Raw genomic sequence first — 13,053 nt, forward strand, 5'->3', positions numbered from 1 at the left:
TCTACAGGGAAGTTCAAGGGAATTCAAAAAGAGTTTCTGCTAGATCAGCAAAATCCATTGTCACACAAGAACAACTGGATTATCAGATCTTTAATCAAGTGTTTCTGACTAAACATCCACCAGTAGTCTAAGTAGGGCATCGCTGCAAGAATCTTACAGTACCTCCTTCTCACTGAAAAAGGAGAGAGCCCAGTCTAACAGAAGTGGGATGAAAGCAGCTAGTTTTGAGTGGAGCAGCAGAATTGGGCGGTGCGGCCTACTCAGCACTAGGCTGGGGTTACCATGGTAACTGCAACTCTTTCAAATCCCACTGAGAGCAACATGTTAAAAAAACCCACTGGTGCGAGCACATCTCCACCTGTGAAAGCAGGAATTAATTATCAGTGTCTTCTGAAATGAAGAGCCAGCTGATTTTTAGCTGCTGGAACCCAGGGCAGCCAAGTGATAATGTGCAGCAATTATCATCCCACCATCCCCAAAGCACTGACTGCCCTGAAAGGGCAGATTCCATTGAATAATGCCAGCTCCTGAGACGTTATAAAAATATTTTTTAAAAAAATCAAGTGGCAACGTGTGCCGCTTTTGGGGAATGAAGAAAGTTCCAGCTGAGCTTCCTACAGCTATAGTTCACACAGCAGCACATGAAATATCAGAGAGAAAATTATTGTTATTTTTCTCAGACTAGGTCAAGCTGTTGCCAGTGGTCACTTTTGCTGCTTACTGAAAACTCTTTCCGGGTTTCTCTGGACTTGTGATTTACCTTGGCAGTTTTGCAGTGTGTGTGTACTTCACTGTCACAGCACAGTAAAGTCGCAAGGCATTGCATTTGTTTGTGGCTAAATGATCTACATGCAAGGAAGTGCTTGGGATTTGATGTGAGTGAATGTGCTGTCTTGGTGGAAGGGAGGAAGGAAGGAAGGAAGGAAGGAAGGAAGGTTGTTCAGTCACCAGCCAACTTGCTTTCTAGGGTAGCCATGGAGGGAAAAAAGTCCCTTTCCCCAGAACCAGCATGAAAACACAGGTGGACTACTATCCCTCTTCCAGACCAAGGAGGACTGAGTTTCCCCTCTGCCATAGCCAGCATGCTAGCTACTAGCCTCTTGGTGGGCTAGTAATTTGCAGGCTTCTTTCCAAGTCTCTATCAATTGCTACATTTAAAAAACCATTTCAAAATATGTATTTAAATGTGTATTTTCTCTCAAAATACATATTTATATGTGATGGGCCTCTTCTACTTCTTTGGCGATCATTTGTAGCCAAGTAAGATTGTCTTCCATAAACACGGTTTTAACAATGAGACTGTAAGTGACTGTGGAGACCAATTCTGGATCCACATGTCCTTCCACAGTGGGGACCCAAAGCAACTACTCTATTCTGATAGGCCTCAGCCTCCCCAGAGCCTGATGCCTTCCATCATATCTGACCATTGGCCATGCTGACTGGCGCTGATGGAAGTTGGAGTCCAACAACCTCTGGAGGGCTCCAGGTTTGAAAGCAGGTTGATGTAGCCCAAGGAACAAATAGACACCACTTGCCATGGAATATAAATTCATGCACTCTCAGTGTTGAATAGACAGAAACCTTTCCCATTTTTCTTTTGAGAGTAAGGGTGCTCCATTCGAGTGTGGAGTAGGATCAGTGAAGGCTGAGCTCCTTGGCGGCTCCATGGAGCCTGAATTATCTATTTAACCCACACTTGGTTTGAAATGAGCCAAGAGGAGCTGCCTGCCGCCAGCCAGCCCACTTACCCTCCCTAGCAGTTCCCTTATGCCTTTTTCAAGAGCTTACACTGTACATGGAAAAGTAGTTGAAACATGGAAAACATAGAAGCCAGTGCCTCCTGGCTCAACAACCTTCTCTGGTTTTTTGGAGTTTGCTAGTGGCTTATTGGCACTCCCAAATCTATGTCCTGCTTCCCGCTTCATTTCCTTAGCACATCACAGTTACAAATACCACTATGCCAGCAGGTGTCTCCCAGTTGAAGACTGTAGGATTTCTTTCCAAGGAAAATACCCACTCTAGCTTCTTCCCTCAAAAAGCCATATATTTTGGTCTGCTTTTACATCACTCCTGGAGAGCAGTACTCTCTGCTGGGTATCGTGGAGGAGCAAATGGGAAATTTATTACCATCCTGAAAAACCAGGTTTCTCTGCTGCATGTAAACAAAGACTCATCATACCACATTCTGCCAAATTTTGCAAACTGGGATGTCATTTTGATGCCAAAGGGGTGCCTCCACCTTCTCTGACGAACCAGTAGCAGAGTCCATTTCTGCCTGACCATCTGTGGTAGAAGTGAAGTGGATGGAAGTCAAGGGCCGCCTTTAGTGGCTTAATGAACTTTTTGGTGAGCTGCAGCTGGTCTGGACAGGCCTGCGCTCAGACTAACTAGGTTGTATATTGACATAGAATTAGTGGAGATCATCCAGCTGGAAGCTATGCAGGGCAATAGAAGCAAGCATGCCAGATGTTAAAAGATGGTTAATTAAAGTGTGGAATATCACAGTTATGGAGCAGATAACTCAAGAGGGGCCAAAATGTCTGCAGTCAAGTAAAATTGTGATCATTCATTCTGACTTTTGGCGGGGTGGGGGAGCGGGGAATGGTTTGGAATTCAGATTTCAAGACACCGTTGCTGGGGAGCGGGGTTTTAAAAAAGAAAAAGCATTTGGGCTGCTGTAACAACTTGAGGAAAGCCTTTATTATAACAAGCTAATAGCATTCTCATTCTCATTCTCTCTCTCTCTCTCTATATATATAATGCACCACAAAATTTATACCATTTATATATCTAAAGCATTTTACCTTTGCTCTTAAGGTGAAAATTTGCTTTCCAAAGCCGCTTATAAATATCAGTGATAAGACAGCCCATGCCCTCAGGGACTGGAAGGGAGGAGGAAAAAAGGGAAAAAAGAGGGGGGCAAGGAGGGAAGAGAAGGAAAAAGCAAGCTCAGGCACTAGTTCCTAGTTTTGAAGTTCAAACTGAGAGATCAAGCTGAGCATCATCATCCTGTAGTTTTGCACTATGGTTTCATGGATGTATATTAAACAGCATTACACAAATACCTGGGCTGTCTACTTATACAGATATTTGCATGTAGTGTTCAACACCTGTATAGCTTGTGTACAGAAAGGAATAAGGGTGTGTGTTGATGGCCCCCGACTTTGGTCAGTGCTGTTAGGGATGGAGGAGAAATTTGATACAGTTTGCATTTAAAAGCTTCTTTAATTCACGCCAGTCAGCTGCCCTTGCATGAATAACAAAGTGGTCTGCTGCAATTTGGGCTTCAAGCTTTAACTGAGGGATATATGTTCCAAGTCTGGGTTCAGGTACAGCCACCACCCCCACCATCCAGCCCTGACACTAGTATTTCCTTGATTTATATGGATGGGGCAAATTCCCTTCTGCCTGCTAAGCAGATGGGCTGAGGGACAGCGTAAGCTGTCTACTGTGTGAGCTCTGAGCAGATATTTCAGAACATAGAAAGCTGTCTTATGCTGAGTCTGACCACTGGTCCCCCTAGCTCAGAATTGTCTACACTAACCTCTCCATGATTTCAGGCAAGAGGTGCCCTTGGGTATTGAACCTAAGACCTTCTGCATGCAAAACAGATGCTGTACCACTGAGCTACAGCCCTTCCCCTGGGCCAGCTCCACAGTTGTCCTGCCCTGCAATCGGAAAATGGCCCTCATGTTTTGCATGGATAGGATGTACAAAATGAGTATCTAAAAAAGAGAGAGAAAAGAGTCTGTGTGCAGAAGTTCAGAAGAATCAGGCAGAAAAGTGATTTGAAAAAAAAAGAGGAATAGACTGTATGGGGAGGTGGGGATAAGCTGCATACCAGGCCCTCCTGATTGTTTTGATCAGATAACACCTGAAGGTTAAAGAGATTACAGCACTGGAGCTGGAAGGGGCAAGGATTCCCAGGCGCCTGTTGCTGTGCTTGCTGCTGTTCCTGCTGCTGCTGTGTGAAATTGGTATTCATCACAAGCAGCCGTCTAGACGCCTGGCCTTGCCAAAGGATTTGCTGAGCTCCTTAGTGGCTCAGATGACATGCACACAATTATCATTGCAAAGCCAGAATGCGACTGATGACCCTTGTGCCGGCCAGTGAGATCCGTTTGTGCAGGCCTCTTTTTCCCCCCCCTTATCCCAGCTGCCACTTCATTTCATCCAAAGTTTAAACAGCTCTCATTCTCCTTATGCCAAGGAAGAGTGGGGCATTTGGCACTGTTTCAAGTGGATGGGGTGGTTCTAGGGGCCCCACTGTAGGGAATGAGACCCCAGGGGTGAAAAAACTGGGCTTTATTTCAACCTGGTCAGAGACGCAGTTTGGCACACATACACATGCATGCATTTGTGTACACATGAACACAGCCTGGGAACCTCAATGCCACTCATCTGGAGGTTTAACCCAGGGCAAAAAACCCCCAGCTAGCATCCCTCACCCCCATAGCTATGGCACTGTGAGATCCTTACAGTGTACTTTGTATCATTCGCTACCTATATGACACTCCCCACTGAGGCGCTTATGAGAATTCTTCCCCAGATGTCCATTCCTGTCTACTGTTTGTTGTCCATTTGAACTCGGTCTGGATTTTTGTGTCATGAGCTTGGACTCAATTTTTTGCCTTCATTTGCCTTTGAGGCCAGATACTTAAGCATCATATAGCCAGGTGTAGTTCTGCCAATGCCGCTTCCAGATCTGGAATAGGACAGATCTCCTTTCACTTCATTTTGGGCATTTGGATGTGGGGGTTTTTTTGCGGGGGGGGGGCACAAAGCAAAATTAAAGAATGGGGCAAAATGATTTGGGCAGCAATAGGACTAGGGTGGGAATTAATTTCAGCTTGTTTTTCAGGTGGACCTACTTAATTCGTACTTTCCTTGTTTGAAGGGAGGGACTTGTAATTATGGAGAGTTCCTTTTTTCCTTTTGAAAAATAAAAGAAAAAACTAAAGAAGCTCCTTCTGCACTGCAACTGCAAATTCCTTCTTCCCCCGACCCCCCAAATTGTTTCATGGTTGAATCATGACCAACACAGCTGCCCCCTAATTTTTATTTGCCTGCAAATAAGGTGCTGAAGTGGGGCCAGCTGTCTCAGACCCCACCCCTTTCTTTGGAACCACTGCTTACTCATTGGTCAAAGCTGTTGGGGAGGCAAGGAGAAGGAGTGGATTATCTCTACCACTTGCATTGATCTATATTTTTATTCCAAATTTTGCAATCACAGCATTGCTGCTTCCTGTGTTTCTGGGGTGGGAGGTTGTGGATAGGCAAGAAGGGCTACTTTTGGAATAATCCAATTAGAGAAGCAAAAACCCCATGTAAGGCAAATGATGGCACACCTCACCATTTCCTTCGCAGCCCTCTCCTGTGGAGTTCCCAAAGCGCCAAAGAATGGGGTCGTTTTTGGCAAGGAGTATACAGTGGGCACCAAAGCAGTCTTCCAGTGCAAGCAGGGTTTCCACCTTCAAGCCCAGGAAGCATCCAGCATTGAGTGCCTGACAAACGGGCAGTGGAGTAATGGCAATAACCCTCTTCCATGCGTGGGTAAGTCCCCTTTTATGTAATGTTTCCCTTTCGAGAGTTATATGTTTGTTGAACTAAACATCTGGCATTATTTAAGAAGAATACAAGAGCTCTGGTGAATCAGACAAATGGTCTGTGTAGTTCAACATTCTGTTTCCATCGATGGCCAGTCATTCCTCTGGGAAGACTTGAAGAAGGACATGAAAGCATAAACCTTCCTTTGTAGTCTGTTTCTATCATCTGGTGCTCAAGAATAAGGAGATTCCCTTTTCAGTTTGCATGGCTAATTACCTCTGATAGACCTACCCTTCCTTGCCATTTGTCCTCCTCAGCATCTGGTCTGGATGTATATTTCCTCCGATCACAGAGTTTCCAATATGCTATTCATCCATTTAGCTATTTCATCTTCCTTGTTTGTTTGTTTGTTTGTTTGTTTAGAACTTAAAAAGAAACAAACCCAAACTTCAGGCAGAAAAAGGTTCCCAGTGCATCTTACAAACCATTAAACAGTGACAAACTATCAAGTGTCACATGGATAGCATTATTCAGTTGGAATGAGGGTGCAGTATCCTAATTGTGATGTGTTGCCTTTTGCTCCCTCCAAGCATCCCTCTCTGTGACCAACTCACAACGACTTTCATGCATTGCCAAATATTTGAGCTCAGTAACGGTGGCAGAAGCAGCCATTTTGCCTTACTTGTAAGCTTCATCAGGTCACACAACTGGTCAACGTTCAGCTGTGGTGGTGGGTCTTTTGTCTGGCTTCTTGCAGGTAATTTTGTTAATTTTGTTTTCTTCTCTTTCCATGGCTGGTGCTCAGCGGTTAGCTGCCCTGATATTGGCAGCATTGCTGTGGAGCATGGTAGATGGAGGCTGATCTACGAGACCCAGTACCAGTACAATGCACAACTAATGTTGATCTGCGACCCCGGGTACTACTACACAGGTTACCGTGTCATCCACTGTCAAGCCAATGAAACCTGGAGCATAGGAGAGCCCAAGCCAACCTGCAGAAGTAAGCTAGCTGCCACCTTGGCATTTTAGCTGCTCAGAAATGAGAAGATAAAGATGATGAGGGATGGACAAATATGCTGCAATGTGTTCCAATATTCATTTGCACTTTCATCTGGTATATTCTGTTTTGCAGCAAATAGTTGATCTCACTCAGGTGTTCCATTTCATTCACTAATGCAGAAATATATGTTATGTAACACACAACGGATATTCATATTTCACAGAATCATAGAACTGTAGAGTTGGAAGGGATCCCAAGGGTCATCAAGTTCAATGTCTTGTAATGCAGGAATCTCAACTAAAGCATCCATGTCAGATGGCCATCTAACCTCTGCTTAAAAACCTCCCATGGGAACCCATTCCACTGTCAAACAACTTTTACTGTCAGAAAGTTCTTCTGCATCTCCTTTCTTGTAACTTGAATCCATTGTATTGTGTCCTACCCTCCAGAGCTTGTTCCATTTTCCATGTGACAGCCCTTAAGATATTTGAAGATGGCTATCATTTCTCCTCTCTCATCTATTCCTCATAAGACTAGTTTTCCAGACCCTTGAACATATTGGTTGCCCTTCTCTGAACACATTCCAGCTTGTCAATATCCTTCTTAAATTGTAGAGCCCAGAACCATAAACATTATTCCATGTGTGGTCTGGCCAAGGCAGAATAGATCAGAACTATTGCTTCCCTTTCAGCCATCAATAGATATTTGCAAATCAATTATCTCCCCTCCATGTTCCCTTTCATAGTTAATGACCGTGAAACCTAACCGTGTCTAGTCAGAAAATAAGCCTCTTTGAATTCAGTGATGCTTACTCCCAGGTAAGTGAGGTTAATATTGTAGCCACTCTCTCTACCTTAGTTTCACAATCTCATTCCCCTCACTCAGGCATCAGGGAAGGGGGGAGGAGAAGAAAAGGCGAAGTTTAATTTTAAAATGAGTTTTTAGAATGAGCAGTCAAATTCAGATGGTTCTCCCCACTTTGACAAACAGGCTAGGACTTTGAGGAGCAGAGATAAAATCTACAGGTAACAAGGGATAATTTATTTTCATATGTAAAGAACAATAATGAGTGATGCATTCTATTGGTTTTTGAAATTCACAATAAGAAGCAGAAAAAAGACCGTCATCCTAACCCCACTTACCTGGGAGTAAGCTTCACTAAATTCAATGGAATTTACTGCTGAGGAGACATACTTAGGAGTGCAGTCTTAAGTGCACATCAGTTGCTTTTGGCAGCAACATTCAGAAACTGGAAGAGTGTAAATAACATGCATTGCAAATTAGTTTAAATATCTATTTACCTGTAGGCCTAGCAGGGGTTTCTAATACAGCCCACAGTGTCATTTCCCCCAAAATCACCCCCAGCTACTCCATGATATATCCTAGGTGGGGCAAGGAAAATTGGTGGCTGCAAAGGAAATAATCAGGACCCCTGAAGTGCACTCCTGGTTGTTCCTTGGCAAGCAAGATGTGCTGTCAGTACTGAACAGTTACTTGACACATACAGCAAATCATTGCCTGCATGGTTGGATTGCATACAGGCAAAGAAAGCAGCAGCCATTGAGTATCTGATCATCAGTTGCTGCAAACCCCTCTTCATTTGCCCCTGCGGTTTGATTTCAAACCACACAGACAAAAGAAGCATAAGAGAAACACTTCCTTTGCCTGTGCAGTTTGAAAGCAACTTCCCTGCTTTCATTTATCTGCACAATTTGATTTCAAACCACAAGAGCAAAGGAGAATGCTTCACCTGTCATTGTGATGCTCTGCCCACATGTCAAATTAGCCCATAAGAATTGGGAGAGGTCTGGATTAAGCCTGCTGGGCAGATCGAGTTCCCATTCCTGTTCTAAGCAATAATTCTTGGAGTAGTTGGTCAAGCTGGAGTTCCTGAGCAATTGCATAAGTGAGAAGAAGCATTGACCATTCAGAGCCACTTTCATTTTATAGACAGATATCTCCCCCCCCCCCCCCCCCACACACACACCTGCCTTTCACAGTGATCCATGTTTGGGCAAGGGATGCCTTTCATTGCTGACAGAACCGGTCACTAAAAGCGCCCCAGCTCAGTCTTCTATAAGCACTGCTTTTAAAAACAAATCAGAGGGTCTAGTCTGTCACTCACACCAAGCTAACAAGAGCAGAAGCTGTGACAGCTGTCTTGTAAGCCCTGACAAAAGTGTTGTGTTTTAAGCTCAGCATTTATGAAAAGTGTTGTCATCCCCTCTCCCTGCTGCCCTCCCGTAAAAAAAAAAAATTGCTTCATATATATATATATATATATATACACACACACACACACACACACACACACACAAAAGAACATTTTCTCACTTTTGCAAGGACACATACTATATTGCATAGCTATTCTAGCTTCCCCATTTTGTGGTGGGATAAATGAAGCCAAACCAAACTGTCAAGTAGATATTGCTACTTAAATTAAAAAATCAGTTTACTATCCCAATCCCCACGAGAATCTGCACCGAAGCATAGCTGAGTGACAGGTGAGCTTTTGTGTAATGAGTAGGAATTGGGGGTGGGGAAGATTTGGTTCAATCGGTATTTTAACTGTGAACTGAAACACAGCTAGTCTTTGAAACTCTCACTTCTCCAAATGTTGCAGTGCAATTCTCCAACCAAAAATTGTGTACAGAAATTCACATTGCCCTTTAATATTTAGGGGAAAGTATGCATTAAAGTGCACACATTAGTGAAAAGAATGCATTATATTGGGGAGAAATTGCTTTGCAAAAGTCTGTATATTATGAAAAATGCATACTAAAATCCTGATAGTTTTTTGTGGGGACTTTTTAAACAAGCAAATTAGTGAGTGAATTTCAGATTAGAAAAATGAGAACCTGAAAGGAACAAAAACTAGCAGGTGCATCCATCCTTAATAGTGAGCAGGGTTCATCACTCCTTTGCCAATTGCTGTGGCAATTGGAGAATATGCCTCTTTTTCTTTGAGGTCTTCACTCTACTCGCTCTACTCTACTCACTCTACTCACAGGTGCCCAAATCTGTCATATTAAAACTGTTCAGTAAGTTTTTGCCAGACAGATCTGTTTGTTGCTTTCAAAGAACTACCAAGCTGTAAATACAAGAATTCTTGATAAGAGAATGCTCTCATTTGTAGGAAATTCATGTCATAAGATGAAATAGAAGTCTTACAAAAGTATTTTGCACTCTGGATAACACATTTTCCATATAATTACTGCTGAGGCGGGGGGGGGGAGATTTTGGCAATTGGATGATGTGTGCACATTTTTGTCCTCCTTCACTTTGTCTCCCCAATCCTCAGCTCTGAAACAACAATATTCCACAAGCTTATTTGGTTTCTGATCCACAGGGCATCTACAACCATTAGATCATCCAGAATGTCATCTGTTGAGCACATGGACCAAGTCAGTAGTTTAGAAAATGTGCATCTAGTGGCAAATTTTTGCCACTTTTGAACTCTGTACATACTAGGCAGAAATGTGGACATCACCACTATGGATTCATGTGGTCAGCAAGCCAGGAGTTGTGCTATGACAGCCTTCACTAACTTGGTGCCTTCTAGATGTTTTCTAGTAAAACTCTCACCAAAAAGCACAACTGGCTGGAGATTGTAGGAATTGTAGTCCAAATAACCAGAGAGCAACAGGATGCTGTTGGCAGTGCTATGATAACACTAAGATATCTTCTTTGCCAGCTTTTCATAGCAATGGAGTATTTTTTGAGGAAAATATAGGGCTAAGGGAATTTATTTTCACCTAACAAGTTATAAAATGGCATGTAATGTTGGTTGTCCTATATTAGATTGGCTTCAGTTTTAATTTGGGGTTTTTTGTATTCCTAGCTGTATGCTGCACTGCTCCTTAATCCTAAACATTATGAGCATTGCTGGGGGTTACTACCAGTGTATGGAGCCTTAAGGGACGGGGGGGGGGGGGAAGAGAGAGAGAGAGAGAGAGAGAGAGAGAGAGACTCTCTTTGGATTGTCTGATTAGCTCTGTGTGAGCACTAATTGATTCCAAAACACAGACTAAAAATAGCTGTGTATGCAGTGTCTCATTTTGTAATCTGAGCTGTAGAAGAACTTTGGAGGGAAATAACCTTTGATCTGTATGATGGGACTGGCAGAACAAGATTATAATTAAGTGTTTTGGTGGCATCACCAGCAGTTTCTGTTTTTGGTGTACAGGCCTAAGGTTGCTCTGGCTCTTTTAAACTTCTGCTGCAAATTGACAGCTACCTGCAACTCATTTTATTTGTTTTCCTGTTCTACCTACCTGTGTCTGTGTATGTAAAAAAAAAAAGCGAGTTTCTTCGGAGATCATAGGTGATGAATCCATTAAGTGTAAATTGTGGAGCACAGCACACCGCACCAGATAATTTTCCTATTCTGTCAAGAGCTTCACACCACAGACATTCAGAAACGTGGACATTTGTGGACACACACAAAACCCATTTGTGGTGCCTGCCTTGGTCTGCAAGAAGCAGTATATAATTGTTTTGTTAATTAGATATTTTTTTAAAAAAAAACTTGTGGATGCCTTGAGTGAAGAATTCTCAAATGCTCAATATGGTAGAAACTTCCTCCAAAAAAAATAAACTCTTTATGTAAGTGATCATTAATCCAGCTTTGTGAGCAGAGTATTCCTAGCAGGAGACCATTGCTTATTCTTTCTACCCAAGTTGCTTTGTCCTTCAGTCGGATGTTTCTCCTCTCCCTCCAGTTATCTCCTGTGGAGATCTGCCTGTACCACCCAATGGGAATAAGATTGGGACCCTAACCATTTATGGTGCTACTGCCATCTTCTCCTGCAATACCGGTTACACCTTGGTGGGCTCACGTGTGCGGGAGTGCATGGCAAACGGCCTCTGGAGTGGATTGGAAGTGACATGCCTAGGTAGGTGCTTGAGTAATGTTTTGCTGCTTTTGAGCCGCTAAACTGCATGTTGTTTGTAGCCCTGATGAACACCATTAATGCTGTATTTCTGTGGCATGTAGATTTAGAATGGAGGCTGCAAGCTTAAATCAAGCCAATAGATGAATCAACTGAAACATTGGTTGATTAATCTCTGGTTGCCATTGCTAATCAGCTGGTATCTGAAATGCTAGATTGGCATGCACAGTAAAAGAAAATATGTGTGGTTTTTCTTGCTTGCATTACAGTATTTAGTGTATTTGTTTGTTAGATTGAAATGTACCTTGAACTTCCTTTATTATCTCTCCCTGCTGGGAATAGCCAATGAATGATCTTGATAAAGCAACTAAGAGAACTGTCACAAATCCCTGCAGTCCTTCTGACTACCTGATTGGGATATTTCTAACATTATTGTGAAAGAACGGTTGCTTTGAGAATTTCTCCCCAGATATTGGAGTTACCTGATGTTTATCCTTGGAGTGACATCAATTTATTAATGATAAGTTAATGATATCAGTCAGATTCTTATTGTTTCTAGCCAATAGCCATTATAATAAAAATTTAAAAACAAGACAATTCTGGAGTAAGTTCAACATAACAAGTTTTGGAACTGCAAATAATCTAAATTTAAAATGAGAAAGTTCCCCAAATTGTTTAGACTTTTTAAAAATAAATAAATAAATAAATCCATTTGACACTGATTTGGGGAAAAGAAAAAGTATGTTTTATGTTTCTCACTGCTAGCATTACCTTATAAGTAACAAACTACCCTACATCTGCCACAGATGTATTAGAAATGGCCTGTTCTTCTAATTCTTTTTATTTCCAGCCTTACGTCTGATTTCCAGGTGCCTATCCTTCTAGTGGCGACACAGGTGGCGCTGTGGGTTAAACCACAGAGCCTAGAACTTGCCGATGAAAAGGTCGGTGGTTCGAATCCCCGCAACGGGGTGAGCTCCCGTTGCTCGGTCCCTGCTCCTGCCAACCTAGCAGTTTGAAAGCACGTCAAAGTGCAAGTAGATAAATAGGGACCACTCCAGCGGGAAGGTAAACTGCGTTTCCGTGTGCTGCTCTGGGTCGCCAGAAGCGGCTTAGTCATGCTGGCCACATGACCCAGAAGCTGTATGCCGGCTCCCTCGGCCAATAAAGCGAGATGAGCGCTGCAACCCCAGAGTCGGTCACGAGTGGACATAATGGTCAGGGGTTCCTTTACCTTTACCTATCCTTCTAGTATTTTTTCTCTTAGGGGTAGGTAACCATTGTAGCGTCCCCTAGATATTTTGCAGTCCCATTTCTACCATCCCTGATCACAGCCTACACTGGTTGGGACTGATGAGAGTTGGGAGTCAGGAGTCAAGCAACATCTGGAAGGCACCACAACTGGGTACCCACACTAGTTTAGCACTTTATGTTCTACCTCTGCAAGATAAGCTCAAGTTCTTTTTCAAAACATACCCCAGGATTGCAATTATTTATACATTTATACCTCTTGATTGTAGTAAAAAAGCAGGCGGTTTACAAAGAGATATTAAAATTATTAATAAAAACATCAAGTATAGGTTCAGAGGACCATATGAGGTTCTTAGGGTAAAG

At 42.8% G+C, this 13,053-nt stretch overlaps 1 protein-coding gene across 13 annotated transcripts in view; it reads left to right on the plus strand.

Annotated features, from left to right (window-relative positions):
* The window catches only part of CSMD2 (CUB and Sushi multiple domains 2), a 501,247-nt gene that overhangs the window by 450,233 nt on the left and 37,961 nt on the right, over positions 1 to 13,053 (plus strand). For all 13 annotated transcript variants that reach the window (XM_081018274.1, XM_081018269.1, XM_081018275.1 and 10 more), the window contains 3 exons: positions 5,368 to 5,553; positions 6,353 to 6,547; positions 11,269 to 11,442. In XM_081018274.1, coding sequence (XP_080874400.1) covers positions 5,368 to 5,553; positions 6,353 to 6,547; positions 11,269 to 11,442 — 555 coding nt within the window. The remainder of the gene's footprint in view (positions 1 to 5,367; positions 5,554 to 6,352; positions 6,548 to 11,268; positions 11,443 to 13,053) is intronic.

The sequence above is a fragment of the Podarcis pityusensis genome (assembly GCF_964106645.2).
Source record: "Podarcis pityusensis genome assembly, chromosome: 8".
Lineage (NCBI taxonomy): Eukaryota > Metazoa > Chordata > Lepidosauria > Squamata > Lacertidae > Podarcis > Podarcis pityusensis.